General features: G+C 39.3%; 1 protein-coding gene across 8 annotated transcripts in view; it reads right to left on the minus strand.

The window, feature by feature from the left end:
• The window catches only part of TP53BP1 (tumor protein p53 binding protein 1), a 121,318-nt gene that overhangs the window by 61,816 nt on the left and 36,220 nt on the right, over positions 1–23,282 (minus strand). For 7 of the 8 annotated variants that reach the window (XM_078334098.1, XM_035259465.3, XM_078334097.1 and 4 more), the window contains 6 exons: positions 22,512–22,670; positions 22,046–22,175; positions 19,823–19,989; positions 18,153–18,279; positions 17,238–17,332; positions 14,170–14,375 (listed from right to left, as the gene is read on the minus strand). In XM_078334098.1, the coding sequence (XP_078190224.1) occupies positions 14,170–14,375; positions 17,238–17,332; positions 18,153–18,279; positions 19,823–19,989; positions 22,046–22,175; positions 22,512–22,670 (884 nt within the window). The remainder of the gene's footprint in view (positions 1–14,169; positions 14,376–17,237; positions 17,333–18,152; positions 18,280–19,822; positions 19,990–22,045; positions 22,176–22,511; positions 22,671–23,282) is intronic. The other variant, XM_078334099.1, reaches the window with a different exon arrangement.

Here is a 23,282-nt window from a genome sequence, read left to right on the forward strand (position 1 = left end):
TCCATCTCTACTAAAAACAAAAAAACTAGGCAGGCATGGTGGCAGATGCCTGTAATCCCAGCTACTCGGGAGGCTGAGGCAGGAGAATCACTGGAAACCGGGAGGTGGAGGTGGTAGTGAGTTGAAATTACACCACTGCACTCCAGATTGGGGAAGAGAGCAAGACTCTGCCTCAAAATAACAAACAAACAAAAAAGCTGAAAGTAGTTATTTCTGAGATAGGATTACTAATGATCTTATTTTTTCTTTTTCTTTTTTTCAAGACGGGGTCTTGCTTTGTCATCCAGGCTATAGTGCAGAGGTGCAATCATAGTTCACTGCAGCTTCAAACTCCTGAACCCAAGCAATCCTTCCCCCTGACTCCTACCCCTGCATCAGGAGCTGAGGCTACAGGCACACATCATCATACCCAGCTAATCTTTTGTGGGGGTGGGTAGAGAAGGGGGTCTCACTATGTTGCCCTGGCTGCTGTCACACTCCTGGCTCAAGCTATCCTCCCACCTTGGCATCCCAAAGCACTGGGATTACAGGTGTAAGCCACCATGCATGATCACCTCTTCTGCAAGAAATATGTATTTTTTCCCTTGCTGCAAAAAAAAAAAAAAACTCATTTTACAAAAGCTCATAAATAAAACATCACTAATGTAAAGCTATGAATACCCTTTTTTAAATGAAACTCACAACATAAAATTAACCTATTTTAAACTAAACCTTTCAGGCCGGGCACGATGGCTCCCAGCACTTTGGGAGGCCAAGGCAGGCAGATGACTTGAGGTCAGAAGTTTGAGACCAGCCTAGCCAACATGGTGAAGCTCCATCTCTACTAAAAATAAAAAAATTAGCTGGGCATGGTGGCGTGCACTTGTCGCCCCAGCTACTTGGGGGGCTGAGGCAGGAGAATCACTTGAACTCATGAGGCGCAAGTTGCAGTGAGCCAAAATCATGCCACTGCACTCCAGCCTCAGCAACAGAGCAAGACTCCATCTCAGAAAATAAATAAATAAATAAAATAATTCCGTGGCATTTACTACATTTACAATGCTGTGTCACCACCACCACTATTCTAGTTTAAAAACATTGGTCTAATTGTCCTCACCAAAATTAATACATATATCAAGAATGAGAAAAATGTTAACTATCAAACTATGTTCTACTCATTGTCTCCCCTTCCCTCATATCCCAAGGGTCAAAGAGGCTAGGACACTAACAAATTTTTTGGAAAAAAAGAAAAATCAACAAAATTTCCTTTATCCCAATTTTCTCTTGAATAGCAATAATCTCTTTACAAATACTTAAATCTCACAATATCAAACTTAAGTTGATTTGGACTCCAGTAACCAAGACACAAACGATATAACAGATGTACAAGGATTACCCATTAAGAATAATATGTACAAGTTTGATATATGATGAAAAAAGTAGAGAACTTAATAAAAATGGAGGACTGAATATACACATGTTCAGAATTCCCATTAAGTAACGGTGAAGGGGTTTTACTTAAGCACGATATTTTGAGAAAAAGAGAACAGAAGAAAAGATAACTGCAAAAAAATTATGGAAAAGGTAATCGATTTAGCAAAAGAGTGAAAGTTGAATTCCTAAGCCAGCAGTGGAGAAAGCCAAGAAACAACCAGTCATACCACAGTTCAACTCCCATATCCTCACCCTGCCCCCTCCTCTGCCCTGGAGAGAGTAAAATCAACTGTCCCAGGACTGGCAGACAAGAGGCACAGTTATCAGGAAATACAATACTGAAAATAGAGAGATTAAATGAAAATCTACATATTGAATGAAACCTGCACCTGCCTCCCAAACCCCTCCCACCCAAAGCATTCTTCCATTAATAGACTTCTAGTACATTGGTAGCCAGGCCTATACCCTTCAAAAAGAAGATGAGACATTTTCCTAGGCCATCTGACCAGACCTAGATTAATCAAGATATTGATGTAATGGGACTCCCAGTAAAATGTCCCAGCAGATCACATTATAGCAAATTTCAAAAACAACAAGACCCAACCACCAGCTCAGAACTATCAATCAACTTTCTGATATTTCACTCTTGAACGTCAGCAAATAATCAAAGATTACTAGACATCTGAGGAAAGCTTTTTTTTTTTTTTAAAATTGCATTTTAGGTTTGGGGGTACATGTGCAAAACATGCAAGATAGTTGCATAGGTACACACATGGCAGTGTGTTTTGCTGCCTTCCTCCCCTTCACCCACATTTGGCATTTCTCCCCAGGCTATCCCTCCCCAGCTCCCCCGCCGCTGTCCCTCCCCTATTCCCCCCAATAGACCCCAGTGTGTAGTACTCCCTTCCCTGTGTCCATGTGTTCTCATTTTTCATCACCCGCCTGTGAGTGAGAATATGCGGTACTTCACTTTCTGTTCTTGTGTCAGTTTGCTGAGAATGTTCTCCAGATTCATCCAGGTCCCTACAAACTCAACATTTGACACGAACTCAACATTTTTGATTGCTGCATAATATTCCAGGGTGTATATGTGCCACATTTTCCCTGTCCAGTCTATCATCAATGGGCATTTGGGTTGGTTCCAGGTCTTTGCTATTGTAAACTGTGCTGCAATGAACATTCGTGTGCATGTGTCCTTATAGTAGAACGATTTATAGTCCTTTGGATAGATACCCAGTAATGGAATTGCTGGGTTAAATGGAATTTCTATTTCGAAGGCCTTGAGGAATCACCACACTGTCTTCCACAATGGTTGAACTAATTTACACTCCCACCAACAGTGTAAAAGTGTTCCTATTTCTTCACATCCTCTCCAACATCTGTTGTCTCCAGATTTTTTAATGATCGCCATTCTAACTGGTATCTCAATGTGGTCTTGATTTCCATCTCTCTAATGACCAATGATGATGAGCATTTTTTCATGTTTATTGGCCTCATGTATGTCTTCTTTTGTAAAGTACCTGTTCATATCCTTGCCCATTTTTGAATGGGCTTGTTTTTATCCTGTAAATCTGTTTGAGTTCTTTGTAAATTCTGGATATCAGCCCTTTGTCAAATGGGTAAACTGCAAAAATGTTTTCCCATTCTGTTGGTTCACTCTAGTGACTGTTTCTTTTGCCGTGCAGAAGCTGTGGAGTTTCATTAGGTCCCATTTGTCTATTTTGGCTTTTGTTGCCAATGCTTTTGGTGTTTTGGTCATGAAGTCCTTGCCTACTCCTATGTCCTGAATGGTTTTGCCTAGATTTTCTTCTAGGGTTTTTATGGTGTTGGGTCTTATGTTTAAGTCGTTAATCCATCTGGAGTTAATTTTAGTGTAAGGTGTCAGGAAGGGGTCCAGTTTCTGCTTTCTGCACATGGCTAGCCAGTTTTCCCAACACCATTTATTAAACAGGGAATCCTTTCCCCATTGTTTGTTTTTGTGTTTGTTTTTTTTTTTTTTATATGGTTGTAGATATGTTGTGTTGCCTCCGATGCCTCTGTTCTGTTCCATTGGTCTGTATCTCTGTTTTGGTACCAGTACCATGCTGTTTTGATTACTGTAGCCTTGTAGTAAAGTTTGAAGTCCGGTAGTGTGATGCCTCCTGCTGTGTTCTTTTTGCTTAGAATTGACTTGGCTATGCAGGCTCTCTTTTGTTTCCATATGAAGTTCATGGTGGTTTTTTTCCAGTTCTGTGAAGAAAGTCAATGGTAGCTTGATGGGGATAGCGTTGATTCTGTAAATTACTTTGGGCAGTATAGCCATTTTCATGATACTGATTCTTCCTAAGCATGAACATGGAATGTTTCTCCATCTGTTTACGTCCTCTCTTATTTTATTTATTTCTTTTTTTTTTTGAGACAGAGTTTCGCTCTCGTTACCCAGGCTGGAGTGCAATGGCGCGATCTCGGCTCACCACAACCTCCACATCCTGGGTTCAGGCAATTCTCCTCAGCCTCCTGCGTAGCTGGGATTACAAGCACGCGCCACCACACCCAGCTAATTTTTTTTGTATTATAAGTATAGATGGGGTTTCACCATGTTGACCAGGATGATCTCGATCCTTGTGATCCACCCGCCTCGGTCTCCCAAAGTGCTGGAATTTCAGGGTTGAGCCACCGCGCCCTGCTGCGTCCTCTCTTATTTCATTGAGCAGTGGTTTGTGGTTTTCCTTGAAGAGGTCCCTTACATTCCTTGTGAGTTGTATTCCAAGGTATTTTATTCTCTTTGTAGCAATTGTGAATGGCAGTTCATTCTTGATTTGGCTTTCTTTAAGTCTGTTATTGGTGTAGACGAATGCTTGTGATTTTTGCACACTGATTTTATATCCTGAGACTTTGCTGAAGTTGCTTAACAGTTTCAGGAGTTTTTGGGCTGAGGTGAAGGGGTCTTCTAGGTATACTATCATGTCGTCTGCAAATAGAGACAATTTGGCTTCCACCTTTCATATTTCAATACCCTTTATTTCTTTTTCTTGCCTGATTGCTCTGGCTAGAACTTCCAGTACTATATTGAGTAGGAGTGATGAAAGAGGGCATCCTTGTCTAGTGCCAGATTTCAAAGGGAATGCTTCCAGTTTTTACCCATTCAGTATGATATTGGCTGTTGGTTTGTCGTAAATAGCTTTTATTACTTTGAGATACATTCCATCAATACCGAGTTTATTGAGGGTTTTTAGCATAAAGTGCTGTTGAATTTTGTCTAATGCCTTCTCTGCGTCAATTGAGATAAGCATGTGGTTTTTGTTTTTGGTTCTGTTTATGTGGTGAATTATGTTTATAGACTTGTGTATGTTGAACCAGCCTTGCATCCCCGGGATGACTCCTACTTGATCATCATGGATAAGCTTTTTGATGTGCTGTTGCAATCGGCTTGCCAATATTTTATTGAAGATTTTTGCATCTATGTTCATCATGGATATTGGCCTGAAGTTTTCTTTTCTTGTTGAGTCTCTGCCGGGTTTTGCTATCAGGATGATGTTGGTCTCATAAAATGATTTGGGAAGGATTCCCTCTTTTTGGATTATTTGGAATAGTTTCAGAAGGAATGGTACCAGCTCCTCTTTGTGTGCCTGGTAGAATTCGGCTGTGAACCCATCTGGACCTGGGCTTTTTTGGTGTGGTAGGCTCTTAATTGCTGCCTCGACTTCTGACCTTCTTATTGGTCTATTCATAGTTTCAGCTTCCTCCTGGTTTAGGCTTGGGAGGACAAGGTGTCCAGGAATTTATCCATTTCTTCCAGGTTTACTAGTTTATGTGCATAGAGATTTTGTAATATTCTCTGATGATGGTTTGAATTTCTGTGGAATCTGTGGTGATTTCCCCTTTATCGTTTTTTATTACATCTATTTGGTTGTTCTCTTTTCTTTCTTATCAGTCTGGCTAGTGGTCTATTTTGTTGATCTTTTCAAAAAACCAGTTCTTGGATTTATTGATTTTTTGAAGAGGTTTTCGTGTCTCTATCTCCTTCAGTTCTGCTCTCATCTTAGTTATTTCTTGTCTTCTACTAGGTTTTGAGTTTTTCTCATCTTGCTCCTCTAGCTCTTTCAATTTTGACAATAGGGTGTCAATTTTGGATCTCTCCACTCTTCTCATATGGGCACTTATTGCTATATATTTTCCTCTGGAGACTGCTTTAAATGTGTCCCAGAGATTCTGGTATGTTGTGTCTTCGTTCTCGTTGGTTTCAAAGAACTTCTTTATTTCTGCCTTCATTTCATTGTTTATCCAGTCAACATTCAAGAGCCAGTTGTTCAGTTTCTGTGAAGCTGTGCGGTTCTGAGTTAGTTTCTGAATTCTGAGTTCTAACTTGAATGCACTATGGTCTGAGAGACTGTTTGTTATGATTTTAGTTGCTTTGCATTTGCTGAGGAGTGCTTTACTTCCAATTATGTGGTCAATTTTAGAGTAGGTGTGATGTGGTTCTGAGAAGAATGTATATTCTGTGGATTTGGGGTGGAGAGTTCTGTAAATGTCTATCAGGTTTGCCTGTTCCAGGTCTGAGTTCAAGCCCTAGATATCCTTGTTAATTTTCTGTCTGGTTGATCTGTCTAATATTGACAGTGGAGTGTTAAAGTCTCCCACTATTATTGTGTGGGAGTCTAAGTCTCTTTGTAAGTAGTTAAGAACTTGCCTTATGTATCTGGGTGCTCCTGTATTGGGTCCATATATATTTAGGATCGTTAGCTCTTCTTGTTGTATCGATTCTTTTAACATTATGTAATGTCCTTTGTCTCTTTTGATCTTTGTTGCTTTAAAGTCTATTTTATCAGAGATGAGAATTGCAACTCCTGCTTTTTTTTGCTCTCCATTTGCTTGGTAAATCTTCCTCCATCCCTTTATTTTGAGCCTTTGTGTATCCTTGCAAGTGAGATGGGTTTCCTGGATACAGCATATCGATGGGTTTTGGTTTTTTATCCAATTTGCCAGTCTGTGTCTTTTGCTTGGTGCATTCAGCCCATTTATATTTAGGGTTAATGTTGTTATGTGTAAATTTGATACTGCCATTTTGATGCTAGCTGGCTGTTTTGCCCATTAGTTGATGCAGATTCTTCATTTTGTTGATGCTCTTTAGCATTTGGTATGTTTTTGGAATGGCTGGTACTGGTTGTTCTTTCTATGTGCAGTGCCTCTTTCAGGAGCTCTTGTAAAGCAGGCCTGGTGGTGACAAAATCTCTGAGTACTTGCTTGTTCACAAAGGATTTTATTTTTCCTTCACTTATGATGTTCAGTTTGGCTGAATATAAAATTCTGGGTTGAAAGTTCTTTTCTTTAAGGATGTTGAATATTGGCCCCCACTCTCTTCTGGCTTGTAAAGTTTCTGCCGAGAGATCTGCTGTGAGTCTGATGGGCTTCCCTTTGTGGGTGACCCGACCTTTCTCTCTGGCTGCCCTTAGTATTTTCTCCTTCATTTCAACCCTGGTGAATCTGACGATTATGTGCCTTGGGGTTGCTCTTCTTGCAGAATATCTTTGTGGTGTTCTCTGTATTCCCTGGACTTGAATATTGGCCTGCCTTGCTAGGTTGGGGAAATTTTCCTGGATAATATCCTGAAGAGTATTTTCCAGCTTGGATTCATTCTCTTCGTCACATTCTGGTACACCTATCAAATGTAGGTTAGGTCTCTTCACATAGTCCCACATTTCTTGGAGACTTTGTTCATTCCTTTTTGTGCTTTTTTCTCTAATCTTGGTTTCTCATTTTATTTCATTGAGTTGATCTTCGACTTTTGATATTCTTTCTTCTGCTTGGTCAATTCGGCTGTTGAAACTTGTGCATGCTTCGCGAACTTCTCATGTTGTGTTTTTCAGCTCCTTCAATTCATTCATATTCCTCTCTAAGTTGTCCATTCTTGTTATCATTTCCTCGAATCTTTTTTTCAAATCTTTTTTCAAGGTTCTTAGTTTCTTTGCATTGATTTAGAACATGTTCTTTTAGCTCACGGAAGTTTGTCATTGCCCACCTTCTGAAGTCTGATTCCGTCATTTCGTCACACTCATTCTCTGTCCAGCTTTGTCCCTTGCTGGTGAGGAGTTTTGGTTCTTTGTAGGAGGCGAGGTGTTTTGGTTTCAGGTGTTTTCCTCCTTTTTGCACTGGTTTCTTCTCACCTTTGTGGATTTATCCACCTGTGGTCTGAGTAGTTGCTGACTTTTCGATTGGGTCTCTGAGTGGACGCCCAGATTGTTGATGATGAAGTATTTCTGTTACTTAGTTTTGCTTCTAACAGTCTAGCCCCTCTGCTGTACGACTGCTGAGGTCCACTACAGGCCCTGCTTGTCTGGGGTACACCTATAGCAGCTGCGGAACAGTGAGGGATGCCACCAGTTTCCTCTGCTGCTATCTTTGTCCCCGAATGATGCCCGCCAAATGTCAGTCTGATCAGTCCTTTTTGAGGTGACTCTTTGGATATACAGAGGTCCAGGAGCTGCTTGAGGAGATGGACTGTACTTTATAGGAGCTCAAGTGCTGAGCTGTCAGCTTCATTGTTCATTCAGGGCTGTTAGGCAGGTACGTTTAAGTCTGCTACAGCAGAACTTACAAAACCCCTTTTTTTCCTCAGATGCTCTGTCTCAGGGAGTTAGGGCTTTCTTTATGAGTATCCGTTGCACTGTCCTGCCCAGCTAGGAGGCAGTCTTGTCACTATTTGCCTGCTGAGGCTCTGCCCTGCTGCCATGGGTTCCGCCCTGTTGCTGTGGGCTCCGCCCTGCTGCTGAGTGTAATTCCCTGTAGTCCTGTTTATATGGGTGTGGTTAAAACTGCTGTGGAGATGGTGGCCCGCCTCTGTATTGGCAGCATCTTCTCTCTGAAGAAAGCTTCTAATTTGAAAGAGATCAGAACAAATAAAACTAAAGCCCATCTGGAAGAAATAATGATTATTCCAGAGAGGAGAAAACTGTTATTAATATTGTTACAGAGATAAGATATCATATCCATAAAGTAAGACAAATGCTATTAAAAATATATACATATATTATATTCTGAAAAAAAAATTAGAAATTAAAATCCCAAGAGTAGAAATTAGCAACTAAGAGAAGAACTAAAAGATAGTTCAACTGGGCAGTTGCACCTGTAGGTATACATAAGAGAAATAAAACCATGTTTACATACAAACTTATCCATAACTGTACATAGCAGCATTATTTACAACAGCCAAAAGGGGAAACAACCCAAATGTCCATCAATTGATGAATCAATGAGTAACTATGGTATATATAAACACAATGGTATTATTCAGCAATAAAAAGAAATGAAATTCTTTTTTTCTTTATATTTTTTATAGACAAGGATAGATCAACAGAAAAAAAAAAAAAAAGGAAAATCTGACACATGCTACAACATAGGTGAGCCTTGAAAATGTTATGCTAAATGAAAGAAGTCATTCTTGGGAGGCCGAGGCGGGTGGATCACGAGGTCGACAGATCGAGACCATCCTGGTCAACATGGTGAAACCCCGTCTCTACTAAAAATACAAAAAAATTAGCTGGGCATGGTGGCACGTGCCTGTAATCCTGGCTACTCAGGAGGCTGAGGCAGAATTGCCTGAACCCAGGAGGCAGAGGTTGCGGTGAGCTGAGATCACGCCATTGCACTCCAGCCTGGGTAACAAGAGCGAAACTCCGTCTCGAAAAAAAAAAAAGAAAGAAGTCATTCACAAAGGCTATATATTTTATAATTCCATTTATATGAAATGTCCAGAACGAGCAAATCTATAGAGACAGAAAGTGACTGGTGGTCTCTAAGGGTCAGGGTAAAAGAAATGTGAGTGTTATTGGGCATGGGTTTTGGGACGGTGATGAAACTATTCTAAAATTAGATCATGGTGACGGTTGCACAACTCTGTGCATATATTTTAAAAAATTGGATTGTGCACTTTAAATGGGTAAACTGAATGGTATGTGAATTACATCACAATATAGCCACTGTTTAATGACTGAATAAATCAGCCAGAAAGTTGAACAAAAAGAGAGAGATGATCAAAAGTAGGAGACAACATAAAATTAGAAGACTATTACAGGAGTTTCAACATCCAAACAACGGATAGTCCATTAAAAAAAGAGAGAGAGAGAACAGACAAAACAAAGAAAAGAAATTAAAGAAATAAATTTATTTGAATGAAAGGACCTGAGTTTCTAAACTGAGAGGGCCTACCAAGTACCCAATACAATGAATAAAAATAGACCTAACCCAAAGGTCTGGAAATTTAAGAACACTGGAATCAAAGAGAAAACCCTGCAAGATTCCAGTAAAGTAAAAACAGATCACCTATTAAAAGTCAAGATCAGACTGCCTTCACACAGTTTTGTTTTTTGTTGTTAATTTGGTTTCGTTTTTGTTATTTTTGGCAGAAACAGCGTCTGGCCATGTTGCCCAGGCTGGTCTCAAACTCTGGCCTCAAATGATCCTCCCACTTTAGCCTCCCAAAATGCTAAGATTACAGGCAATAGCCACCACGGCTGGCTTGGCCTCACACTTCTCAACAGCAGCACTGGAAGTTGAATGAAAATAGGGCAATGCCTTCAAAATCTTTAAAGGAAAATTATTCCCAATCTAGAACTCTATACTTCGGTAAACTACAAATCAAGTGTGATAGCAGAATATGTGATTGCAGAATAAAGGTTACTAGACAATGTCACCCATGAAAATGAGGGAATAAACCAAGCAAGAAGACATGAAGCTCAAGAGGTAACCAACAAAGACAAGCAAGTAGAATCTCCAAGAACAACAGTGAAGGGAGGTAACAGTTATGCACTAGGCATAGAAGGGAACAGTACAGATTAGAAATCAGGAGGGTCCAAAAGTGGTTTCTACAAAAAAAAAAGAAACAGAAAGTCTAAGTCTCCTCAACATCCTGAAAAAAGTTTCTGACAATTGGTGGAAAGTCTAGGGTTGATTTAATGAGAGTCAAAGAAAACTAAACAAATACAGACATTTACAATTTCAGAGAACATAAATTATACACACATGAAAAAATAATGGTAATATCATAGTGATATTAAACTCAGTAATGATCTAATATCGTTACATAGTATCATATGATACTAAACTCAGTAATGATCTAAACCAAATTATGATGTAACTATACTTGGAAAATGGCTAAAAATTTTTTATGAAAATAGACTGGGCACGGTTGTTCACACCTGCGATCCCAGCATTTTGGGAGGCCAAGGCAGGAAGTCTGCTTGAGCCCAGGAGTTCAAGACTACCCTGGGCAACAGAGTGAGGTCCTAGCTCTACATAAAACTTTAAATTAGCCATGTGTGGTACTGTGGGCCAGTAGTCCTAGCTTCTCAGGAGGCTGAAGTGGGAGGATGGCTTGAGCACAGGAGTTCAAGGTTACAGTGAGCTTTGACTGCTCCACTGCACTCCAGTTTGGGCAACAGGGTAAGACCCTGCACCTAAGAACAAAAAATATAATCATGCTATGTAGAATTATACCAAAAGAAAAAGCATAAAGAACCAAAAGTGGTTATCTTTGGGTAGGAAGAAGCTTTGTTTTCAAGACAAGGTCTCACTCTGTTGCTCAAACTGAGTGCTGTGGCATATCATTGCTCACTGCAGCCTCAACTTCCTGGACTCAAGCAATTCTCCAGCCTCAGCCTCCAGAGTTAGACTACAGGCACATATCATCACTCCCGGTCAATTTTTTACTATTTGTAGAGACGAGGTCTCACTACGTTGCCCAAGCTGTTCTCAAACTCCTGGGCTCATGTGATCCTCCTGCCGCAGCCTCCTAAAGTGCTGGGATTATAGGTGCGGGAGACTGTGCCTGGCCTACTAAAGGTATTCCTTTTTTGTTGGTTTTTTTTCTTTTCTTTTCTTTTTTTTTTTTTGAGACAGAGTCTCACTCTGTCACCCAGGCTGAAGTGCAGTGGCACACCTTCTGGGTTCAAGCAATTCTCTTGCCTCAGCCTCCTGAGTAGCTGGGATTACAGGCGCCTGCCACCATGCCTGGCTAATTTTTCTATTTTCAGTAGAGACAGGGTTTCACAATCTTGACCAGGCTTGTCTTGAACTCCTGACTTCATGATCCACCTGCCTTGGCCTCCCAAAGTCCTGGGATTACATCTTAGAAAATATGAGTTCAAAGAAACCTGACTAGGGTCATCTTAGGTTCCAAGAATCTCTGAAGTATGTTCAGACTCACTCATTTGTCTCAAATTTTCATTGCTGGTTTTTTAACTCCTTCTGAAAGTCTTTGGTAAATGTTGAAAATAGAGCAATTCCTTCAACAGTATCTTGTTTTTCAAAACATCAATTCTCCCTTGTGGCCAGGCATTATGTCCACACCCACCAAGGGTAGGAACACCTTTCCAAAGACCACAAAAGTCTTGTTCGGTCACTGATAAACATCTGATAACCATTCTCTTTAAATTAGTGCTGGAAAATTCTTCTCAGTGCTCTGCATCAGTGCTTATAGCTCATCCTTAAATTCTTTTTTTTTTTTTTTTGTGAGACGGTCTCACTCTGTCACCCAGGCTGCAGTGCAGTGCAGTGGAATGATCTCAGCTCACTATAACCTCCATCTCCTGGGTTCAAGCGATTCTCCTGCCTCAGCCTTCTAAGTAGCTAGTACTACAGGTGCGTGCCATCATGCCTGGCTAATTTTTGTATTTTTTGGTAGATACTGGGCTTCACTGTGCTGGCCAGGCTGCTCTCAAACTCCTGGCCTTAAGTGATCTGCCTGCTTTGGCCTCCCAAAGTGCTGGGATTATAGTTGTGAACCACTGCACCCAGCCTAGCTCATCCTTAAATTCTGTTATCTCTTCTGAACTATACGTGTTAATTTATAACTTTTTTTTTTTTTGAGATTGGGGTCTTGCTATTTTGCCCAAGCTGTTCTCAAACTCCTAGGTCCAAATGCTCCTCCTACCTCAATCTCCTGAGCAGCTGAGATTACAGGCATGCCCCACCACACCCAGCTACATTCACATATAATTTAGAAAAATAAAAGCTAAAGAAGGCGAGGCATGGTAACCCACACCTATAATCTCAATACATTGGGAAGCTGGTACAGTAGGATTGCTTGAGCTCAAGAGTTTGAGAACAGCACTGGCAACATAGTGAGACCCCATCTCTATACAAAAAATTAAGAAATTAGTTGGGCATGGTGGTGCATGCTTATAGTTCCAGCTACTTGGGAGACTGGGGTGGGAGGATCACTTGAGACTGGAAAGTCAAGGCTCGCCACTGCACTCCAGCTTGGGCGACAGACCAAGATCCTGATTCAATTAACAACAACAACAACAAAAGCTAAAGAAAATGATGTGTGGTTTGAACATCCATTTCACCTCTAGGTAACCTTGTTTTCAACCCTTTCACTGTCAGCAACAGCTACCCTTATATAGCATTTATCAAGTGCAAGGCACTATTCTAGGCATTTTATACATATTAATGCAACCTTCATAACTATCTTATGAGGTAGACAGTATCAATGCCACCAAACTGTTTCTAATGAACTGCATAAAATGAAGTCCTTTAACAAAAGAAGTTTTGAAACTCCAGAAAACAAATAAATTTATTTCTTCCTACTGTCCTCTCCACACTTAAGTTATGGCACAGTTCATTACTATTAATTGTCAAATTTTGCTTTTAAATACAAACTCTTGTTACAATACCTGCAAACTGAAATGCGTAAAATAAGCTCTCCCAATAAAACTACAATAATTCCCACACTTAAGGTCTTATAAGAATAGGTATTTAGATTGAACATATAAAATAGTCATTTAGATTTAAGGATTTTCAACTCACTATGAAACCTGAATTTCATTTCTTTAAATATTTAAATTTAAAATTATACAAATTAAAAGTTAGTTTTCCCTTCCTTTTAGAAGAAAACACACATTGGAAAACTAAAAACCATCTTGATACCCTAAGTATAGGAATGATCCTATACTGAGATCACATACATTTAGAGAAATAATACACAACTTTTGAAAGGATAAGTGAAGACAATGTAGCACTGAGAATTATTATAATACAATGTTAAATGGAAAAAGAAAATTAAAATTGTGCTATATGAACACCTTTTTTAAAAAAACATAAGCATGTGGGGGCACATATCATCAGGACCTCCTGAGGATGTGTCAGGGGCAAAAAAATTTAGTATTAAAAAAAAAAAACATGGCTGGGTTCAATGGCTCATGCCTGTAATCCCAGCACTTTGGGAAGCCGAGGCAGGCAGACCGCAAGGTCAAAAGATCGAGACCACCCTGGCCAACATGGTGAAACACTGTCTCTAATAAAATACAAAAATTAGCTGGGTGTGGTGCCATACACCTGCAGTCCCAGCTACTCAATAGGCTGAGCCAGGAGAATAGTTTGAACCCAGGAGGCAGAGGTTGAGTGAGCTGAGATTGCATCACTGCACTCCATCCTAGCGACAGAGTCCCTGTCAAAAAAAAAAAAAATATATATATATATAGCAACAGTTGTGTTAAGGTAGAATAATGATTGAAGACCCTTTGCAATTTTGCAGTAACATTTTCAAAAAGTTTAAAGACACTGTAAAAAGTTTAAACATTAAAAAGAAATCAAGATGTTAAGTGACTCTGGAAATGTTCTAAAACTGCTTTGTGATGACAGCTTCACAACTCTGTAAATTCACTAAAAGATCACAAAATTGTACATTTAAAACATGAATTTTATGGCCTGTAAATTATACCCCAATAATGCTGTTTTTAAAAAATATATTAGGAGAAACAACTGTTTTACAATACTCACATGAGAAAACTGAGGCTGGGATGGGATAGGAAGTGACCCAGGCGTGAAGATTGGTGTGCTCTGAGATACTGGTGTTGAAGCTTGTGGTGATACAGTGGGCTCAGGTGGGAGAGGGGGATTTTCTAACTCCACTGGTTCACTTTGAAGTTTCTTCTGAAAAGGCTCCCCTCCTTCTTCAGATAACATTGACATGTCCATTGGCTTACCTGTTTTAAAACAGGAAAAACAAATTGAGAAATATCACTCATCAGTATTACTCATATTTCAACATCACTAAGAACAATTACATAACAGAAATTTTCACTCTAAAAAAATAGTGATGTAATTTTCACAAAAGCTGACAGAATAATAGAAGATTGGTCCTAGCAATCTAGCAATACTTCCTTTGGTTGGCAGAGCAGTCCAAGCTCCTATTTTTAGGTATAGATTAAAACTGATGCATCTGGGGCTACCCACCCATTCATAAGAAATGTTAAATTAACTTGGCTCCTTTCCTAATTTTATAGCTCAGTTTTTCACATTTCACAGAAAAGCCCAAACTACCGGTACTTAATTTAACCATCATATATTCTACTATGGGCCTTGAAAGATTTGTCACCACTGTAAGTAAATACAGTATCTATAATTCATATTTATGAACTCATTATATTCACATTAACAATTGCTAAGTGCAGAGAGATGGATGCCTATACAAACACAGATGAAGAAAAAAAAACCTATCAATGCCAATCAGCACTGATTTACCAAAAAGCTAAGAGAAGACACTAATCCTGACACAAATTAGGAGGGAACACACACAAAACACAAAACACTGCTTTTCCATAGTATACAACCACCTGTAGGCTATCAGGACCTTGCCTGGAGTCAGCCTAGCTAGCTAAGTATTTGATTCATCATTTTTATCCTCTATCTTACAACTTGACCCCAACCAGGCTTCCTCTAGATCACTACAAACTACTTATAACATTTACCTTTTCCCCATAATTCACATTGATTCTACCAGCTACCCAAACTGCAACCTCAATACCCATCCTTGCTGCTTACCTTAGCCTCAATCTTACCAGTCTACACCTAATTTGAGATCAGGTGCTACAGGCCTTTAATATACTACCACAGCTGTGCTAAGTATTTTTATTGTACCTTTTGAACTTTCTGGCCATGACAAAGCACATTGAAAACCTGCTATTATAGGCAACTCATATAAAAAAGGCATATTAAGCAGATGCATTAAATCTGAAATATAACTGACAAGGGAAAATATACTGTTACATAGAAAAAGAAATCTGAGACATATAGATGACGTAAAAAAAGCTTATATTTATGCGCTGAAAACTGAAATATATCCAACGACACTAGTTTTAACTATAGCAGGCTTATAGTACCACAGGTGATTTTTACTTTCATTAATTTCCTATATACTTAACAAACTTTCTACAATAAATATTAATTGTTTACAATGAGGGAGAAAGCTTTTTTTTTTTTTTGAGACAGGGTCTCACTCTGTTGCCTCAGGCTAGAGTACAGTGGTGGGAACTTGGCTCAGTAAAACCTCCATCTCCTGGGTCCAAGTGATTCTCCCACCTCAGCCTCCTGAGTAGCTGGGATTACAGGCGCCCACCACCATGCCCAGCTAATTTTTTGTATTTTCAGTAGAGATGGGGTTTCAACATGGTGGCCAGGCTGGTCTCGAACTCCTGACCTTAGGTGATCTGCCCACTTGGCCTCCCAAAGTGCTGGGATTACAGGCGTGAGCCACTGCACTCAGCCTGAGAAAGCATATTTAATATAATTATTTTTATATTTTTTCAATGTTCACACTACAGATAAAAGAAACTGTTCTAAGAATTACCCAAACTTAACTTGTATAACCAGGGTTTTTGCAGAATTAATTCACCTAATCATGTTATACTTAGATTCGCATTAGTCCACTTGGATACCTACCAACATTTTAAGAAAACAGCCAGAGACAAACTTTGTAGCAGAAGAAAGTCTAAGGTCAAATTCTATGACTGATAAATCACATATGAAAACCTGTTAAATCTGTCTATGTTTTACATTATTCAAGAACAGAGAAAGGATAACAGGAGGCATATACATGACAGATAATGGGACAGGTTCTGGAGGCAGCTGCCTGAGTTCAAATCTGCTTCTACATCTCATTAGTTGCAAAATCTTTCTATGCCTCCATTTCCTCATCTGTAAAATGGGGATAAAAAATAACACCTCCTTCTTAGGATGTCTGTGAGGATTCAATGAGAAAAACCACAGAAATGCACCTAGAACAATGCCTTGCATGTACTAAGTGCTCAATAAATAAAAATAAAACTATTATATTATTACTTATATATGAATGAGGGAAAAGATGAAAATCACGGAATTTGTTAGAAAAAGCTTTGCAGGAATCATAGACATTTAGAAACATCTTCAATGACTGGATAGGAGACTAGGGCAGAGCAAAAGAAGCTTAAATAATGAGATAAATTAGGTAAGTAAAAAGGAACGCTTTCTTGCAAATAAAGTAATATAAAATCTCTAAGTCTTCCAAGGAGTAAATGAATGAAGTTAAAATTTTTACCACCTACTCTTAATCACTCTTATGCTAAAACTATTTTAATAATAGCAAAAATAACCTATAAGGACCAAAAGAAACAACTGTTGGTTCCTTCTTACTAAAAATATGTTCACATGTTGCTAGAAACAACTAGGCCATTAGTAAAAAGCCCAGTTCTTCCCCATACTAACTCATTTAAGTCAACTTTAAAAACAAAAATTCTTCCTCCAGAGCCTTTTTAAAAATTGAGCCAACAATACAGAAATCTCAACAGAATTAGTACTAGAAAAGCAAAGAATGGGGGATGGGGTTAGACCAAAAAAGAAAGAAAGAAGAACAAAGAACTGAGGACAGCACTTTACAATAGGCCATATCCCTAAAGGTTAGACAGACATGAGCCCTACTGAATTGTGTGGGTCACAAGCATTCTAAAGTACAAAGAAACAGTACATTTTGCAAGGCAGAAGTGTTGCTCCTATTCTAATCTGAGATCAACAGACGGATCAAGAGAGCTCACCTTGTCTCCCTTCTTGCTCTGTGGGACTGCTAGGAACGATAAAAGGAGTAGATCGGAAAGCATCAGGGGAAGGAGCAACAAGATCTGAGGAATTCCTTTATATAAAGAGAGAATCACAGGTTATTTTACCATAGCCACAGTTTTGCATTTCTGTATTTGTTTTTACTTTTTATAGGAAAAAATATCTAAGGCATTCAGATAAATACTTATCAGCACTTCTCCCAAACAGCTACCTGAGGCTGGCAGAAGAACCACAAATACTTCAATAACTATTTCCCACACCAGATATTTCTATTCTAAAATAAGAACTTTTTCAAAAAGAGAGCAAGGGAAAAGTGAATGATCAGACACAAGGACATCATGACTGAAAAGAAAATGAGCAGTGCTAGGAAATAAATAAATTTGCAGGTTAAAGACATAAAAAAATTATTCCATTTTTTTGCCTAACAGACCATACATATTTTCATTAGAAAACAAAGCTAAAACTAAACAAACAAACAAAAAAACAAGCAAACCTCTTTGCCCTAACACAGAGATAAAGAAATCCAACTACTATCAACTCTAACAACCTATTCTCCACCCTCTGCTATCAAATGAGAAGAATTGCAAGTAAAACAAAGGAGCAGAATGTTTTGGAGAATGCTTGTTTTGGAGGTATAACATTTTCTAAATAACTGTGCCTTTTCTTTCTTAGTCAAACCTTTGCGCTACTATTACAAAATTTTCAAATGGGAAAACAGATTTACCTGCCTTCAACAGTTTACTATGTTCTCATCCCCAAAGCTCTAAAGCTTAGGTTCTACCTTTTAATTTCAAAAAGAGTTCTAGAGTAGCAGGCATTTTAGCTCTTTCAGCCTTAGCCTAAGACGCTCAGGCACATATTGCCTTGGCATAAGCTATTTTAGGCTTACTTACGTGGAAAGACTCTCCTGAACAAGGGACCGCTGGCCAGAGAGCTGCAGGAGATGCAGAGTGGTGGCAGGTGTAGAAACCAAAGAACACCCACTTTCCTCCCTTGAAGGAGTAGAGTAACCAGCAGAAGCTATTGAAAAAAAGAAATTCAGTTGCATTTACTTCTCAGATTGACAGTACTGAGCTGCCAAAAACCATTCAATACTGCAAAGAGTAATATCCAAATTTCCAACCATGTTCCAAAAGGGCATAAATTGTTTTCTAATTATACTACAACTAATGGAATACCACAATGGCCCAAATCTTGAGCGAACATTAACCACCATCCCCACATGGGCTTCCTGAATAAAGGATTAACAAGGAGTTCCTTAGTACTTTCTGTCATGATCTAAGCTTAGAGTGAATTCTGGCCGGGCGTGTTGGCTCACGCCTATAATCCCAGCACTTTGGGAGGCTGAGGTGGGCAGATCACATGAGGTCAGAAGTTCAAGATGTGGACTGGCCAACTTGGTAAAGCCCGTCTCTACTAAAAAGACAAAAATAGCCAGACGTGGTGGCAGATGCCTATAATCTGAGCTACTGGGGAGACTGAGGCAGGAGAACTGCTTGAACCTGGGTAGGGTGACAGAGAGAGACTCCATCTCAAAAAAACAACTTTTTTAAAAAGCCAAAATCTTTATACTTCTACTTAGCTGCTCTTTCTTGGGATGCTTCTATTAAAAAATAGCAAACAAGCTTTTTATTCCAAGGTCTACCTTAGGTAAAGTCAAGCTCGTGCCATGATACAGATGCGAGAAGTCAAAACAATGCACATGACACCTAATGTTATAAATGCAGCGGTTTTCATGAATTGGGCCTCCTCAAATGAAATAGAAAAGACTAATGCATTAGTAACAGAGTTTATTACCAGCCATTACCGATTTATACTATGAAGAGTCTCCTATTGGTCCCTTCTTCTTAGCAATAGACGGAGTATAAACTATATCAATCCCAGTATAAAACAATTGCTTAAATAAAACCTTACAACTTTAGTAAGAGACCAATAAAGGTTTCTTGGTGACCCTCTGAATGTCTTGCACAGCAACCTACAACACAGCATAGTAAAGGAATATAGCCTTCTTCCCTTCCCTCCTTACAACCAACATAATATATTTTTCTGGTCATTAACTCAGGCTTTCTGGCTTTCTGAGGCTGTGGAATGAAAGATTGGTAGAGGCTAAAGAAGTGTGAAACAAATTAAATTCTTTTAAGTTCTATGTCCTTTCTGCTAGATTTTAACTTCCTATCTATGTCAGATGAACTAATAAACAGATTTAAGTTAGTAAACTGTTACGCAGATGAATATGAAAAATCTAAGCCTAATTATCATATTTAAAATTTGAAGACATACTAGCCATATAAAATAAAATGGTTAATATCCATAATACTAAAATTACTGCATTCGCTATTCTTCAGTATCTCATTTCCAAAAGAGAGAAAATCATGTCAAAATATTGAATGGAAATTATTCCCAAAAAGTCCTTCTCACTAATTAACTAGAAACGAACTTTCCTTCTATAACACAAACAAGTCTGCAAACCTATACAACGCTTTATACTTAACCAGTAGCCTCATACTAAAATAAAAAATTAGATCTTTGTAGAATAGCTGTAGCAACAAATCACTCTTGGTACCTGTTTTATTGCTCTGGTCAAACAAGTCTTCCTGAGTTGACAAAACCTCAGGTTCTGGTGACTTCTGAATCTGCAGTCCACATTCCATAAGTTCTTGTGCAGACATCTGTTCTTTTGTTTCCACAGCAGCAAGAGACACTTTGGGGCTAAAAGGCATGTTCTCTGACCTAGGAAATTCGTATCACCAGGAGAAAAAGTTGCTAAGTTCAAATGATTTCATCTTTTAACTAACAAGCTTTTCCTGTTTTGTTTTTCTTTAATAATTTCAAAAATTCCAACGGCTCTAATCTATATAATTATCTACTAAAAAGGAAATAAACTACTCTTTGTAGTGATACAAAGTCCTCAGCCCATTTCAAAACCTGTCTCACTCTCTCACACAGCCAATACCTGTCTTCAACTCTGCTCAATACCATGCTGCAGAATTTCTAAGACTTCTGATGAGTGACTTGGGGGATTTTTGTTACATATACTGTTATCCAGACCTATAAGAATTCTGATCCAGACCACAACAATGCCTGTAAGGAGAACAGTCCAAACTAAGACGTTCCATGGAAAGTGTTCGATGTGAATTATCCTCTGTACTATGCAACACTCATCTTCTGCTGACCTTTTCCCCAAATACTAACACATGTAAGACATTCATCCCTGGTCCCTTTCCAGAGATTTATGAGGTTCACCTGTTCTACCACTCCCCAGGATAAACAGAATAGCATAACTAGCTGGAAGGCAGCATCTAAAAGAAAAGCCTACCTGGTCAACATGGTGAAACCCCGTCTCTACTAAAAATACAAAAAATTAGCTGGGCATGGTGGCATATGCCTGTAATCCCAGCTACTCAGGAGGCTGAGGCAGAATTGCCTGAACCCAGGAGGCGGAGGTTGCAGTGAGCCGAGATTTCACTCCAGCCTGGGTAACAAGAGCGTAACTCCGTCTCAAAAAAAAAAAAAAGAAAAGCCTAAAAAGTTACTGTTATGCCAAGCGTTTTACACTAGAAAGACAATTTCTCTTGATATTCAACTTTGCTTAGGACAACCCCTCCCCACTCTTTCTATTAAAGGAATTAATAAAACAATACTGAATGTTTATTTATCCCCTTCCCCAAACTGGAAGCATTCCAGTTTTCCTCGGCCATAGTCAAACTTCACCTGCTGGCCAGAGGCAATGAAGCTTTGGTCATAAAAATCACTAGAGAGGAACCAGAGGCACATTCCCTAATTCCTACCAAGTTAAAAGCCTAAAGAACCTAAGAAAATCCCTACATCTATCGATACCATAAAATACCAGATGCAGGATACTTGAGTACCCAAAGCAATCTGGGGGCTCCTCAAGTATATAAATAGTAGGCTTTCAAATATAATATTCATGTTACTCTTCATAACTAACCAGAGAGGCTAAGAAGACCTCCCATAGACAGGCAGTATCTCTGCAGACAAAGATCACGGAGTTATGCTTATAGTTAGAGCAGCCTTAAAACATCATTGCAGGCCAGGCAGTGTCTCACACCTATAATCTCAGCACTTCAGAGGCAGAAGGATCACTTGAGCCCAGGAGTTCAAGACCAGCTTGAGCAACATAGTGAGACTCCATTTCTACACCAAAAAAAATTTTTTTGAGACGAAGTCTTGCTCTGTCATCCAGGCTAGAGTACAGTGGCATGATCTCGGCTCACTGTAACCTCTGCCTCCTAGGTTCAAGGGATTCTCCTGCCTCAGCCTCCTGGGTATTTGGTATTACAGGCACCCACCATCACACTTGGCTAACTTTTAATAGGGACAGGATTTCACCATGTTGGCCAGACTGGTCTCCAACTCTTGACCTCATGGTCCACCCGTCTCAGCCTCCCAAAGTGCTGGGGTTAAACGCAAGAGACACTGTGCCCGGCAAAACTTTTTTTTTTAATTAACAAAAAAGAGTCTTTGTAGAATGCCTAAAGATAAAATTAGTAGTCAAGTATGGCCCAGGTGTTTGGGAGACAGAGGCAGAGAATCACATGAGCCTAGGGCAACATAGTGAGACTTTGTCTCAAACAGACAAACAAAAAATGAGTCTTGAGACTTCATAAGTAAGCAATGTTTCTAACGGAACACAAGTATGCCCAGTACAAGGGGAAATATATTTATAAATCAACAATTTCTAAAAAATGTTTTCATCTGGTAAAACAAAATTAGTACAACCCTATCGCAAAACCCATTAATACTTTTTAGAAAGAACACAACTTACCTTGCAGGTGGTAGATTTTGCTCTTTTACCACATGTACATCGTTACTGGGCTGTGCTATCACAGGGACATCCTTGCTGGACTGTTCTGCTATGGGAATATCTTCACTGGACTGTTCTTTGTGCTTAATTGCTTAGAGTTTTATTTAAAAAAACAGGAAGGCGATAATTAATTTCTCAAAATACTAGATACAGTCCCAGATGCTTTTTAAAAAGCAAAAATTTTAACAGAAGTCCAATTTACAAATATATACAGGGATCATTCTAAAAAGGAAAGTTACCTATAACTTAAAGAAAACCTCAGACCACAAGCCAACAATTGACAAGTATTTACCAGAAAACTCTTCAACATTACTAAATTACTTAGATTCTATCGACTTGGATAGCTACAAAACTTACCAAGGAAAAAATAACTACTTCTAGTAGGGGAGAAAACACAACTCCAAATATCAGAAAACATGTTTCATACCAGTATTAGCAACCACATCAGATAGCCTGGTATAAGCAGAGTTGGTGGTTACTGACTGTAGCTGCTCTTTGTCCACTTCACATGGCACAGTATTTTCCTCAACATCCTGGCTCTGGGAGAGTTCCAGAACCCCAAAGCCCAACTGAGATGAGGCAGTATCTAGGAACACAATGCCAAGAAATTAGTTATCATCCCACAACATTATGCAATGTACAAGCTGCCCCTCAGCAAAGGAGGGTCCTGTTACATACTTCATATCAAAGCCCTGTGCACCCCCCAAATTTTTCAAAAATAAAAAACAAATGTGGTCAGGTGTATTGGTTTACACCTGTTAATTCTAGCATTTGGGAGGCCGAGGTGGGTGGATCGCTTGAAGTCAGGAGGTTGAGACCAGCCTATCCAACATGGTGAAACCCCATCTCTACTAAAAATATAAAAATTAGCCATGTGTGGCAGCGCACACCTGTAATCCTAGCTACTGAGGAGGCTGAGGCACAAGAATCGCTTGAAGCCAGGGGGCAGAGGTTGTAGTGAGCCAAGATCACACCACTGCACTCCAGCCTGGGTAACAGAGCTTGACTCCATCTCAAAAAATTTTTTTTTAATTTTTAAAAAATGCATTAAAGGCTGGTCATGGTGGCTCACACCTATAATCCCAGCACTTTGGGAGGCCGAAGCAGGTGGATCACAAGGTCAAGAGATCGATACCATCCTGGTCAACATGGTGAAACCCAGTCTCTACTAAAAATACAAAAAATTAGCTGGTCATGG

This window comes from Callithrix jacchus, chromosome 8 (assembly GCF_049354715.1).
Source record: "Callithrix jacchus isolate 240 chromosome 8, calJac240_pri, whole genome shotgun sequence".
In the NCBI taxonomy this organism is placed as follows: Eukaryota; Metazoa; Chordata; class Mammalia; order Primates; family Cebidae; genus Callithrix; species Callithrix jacchus.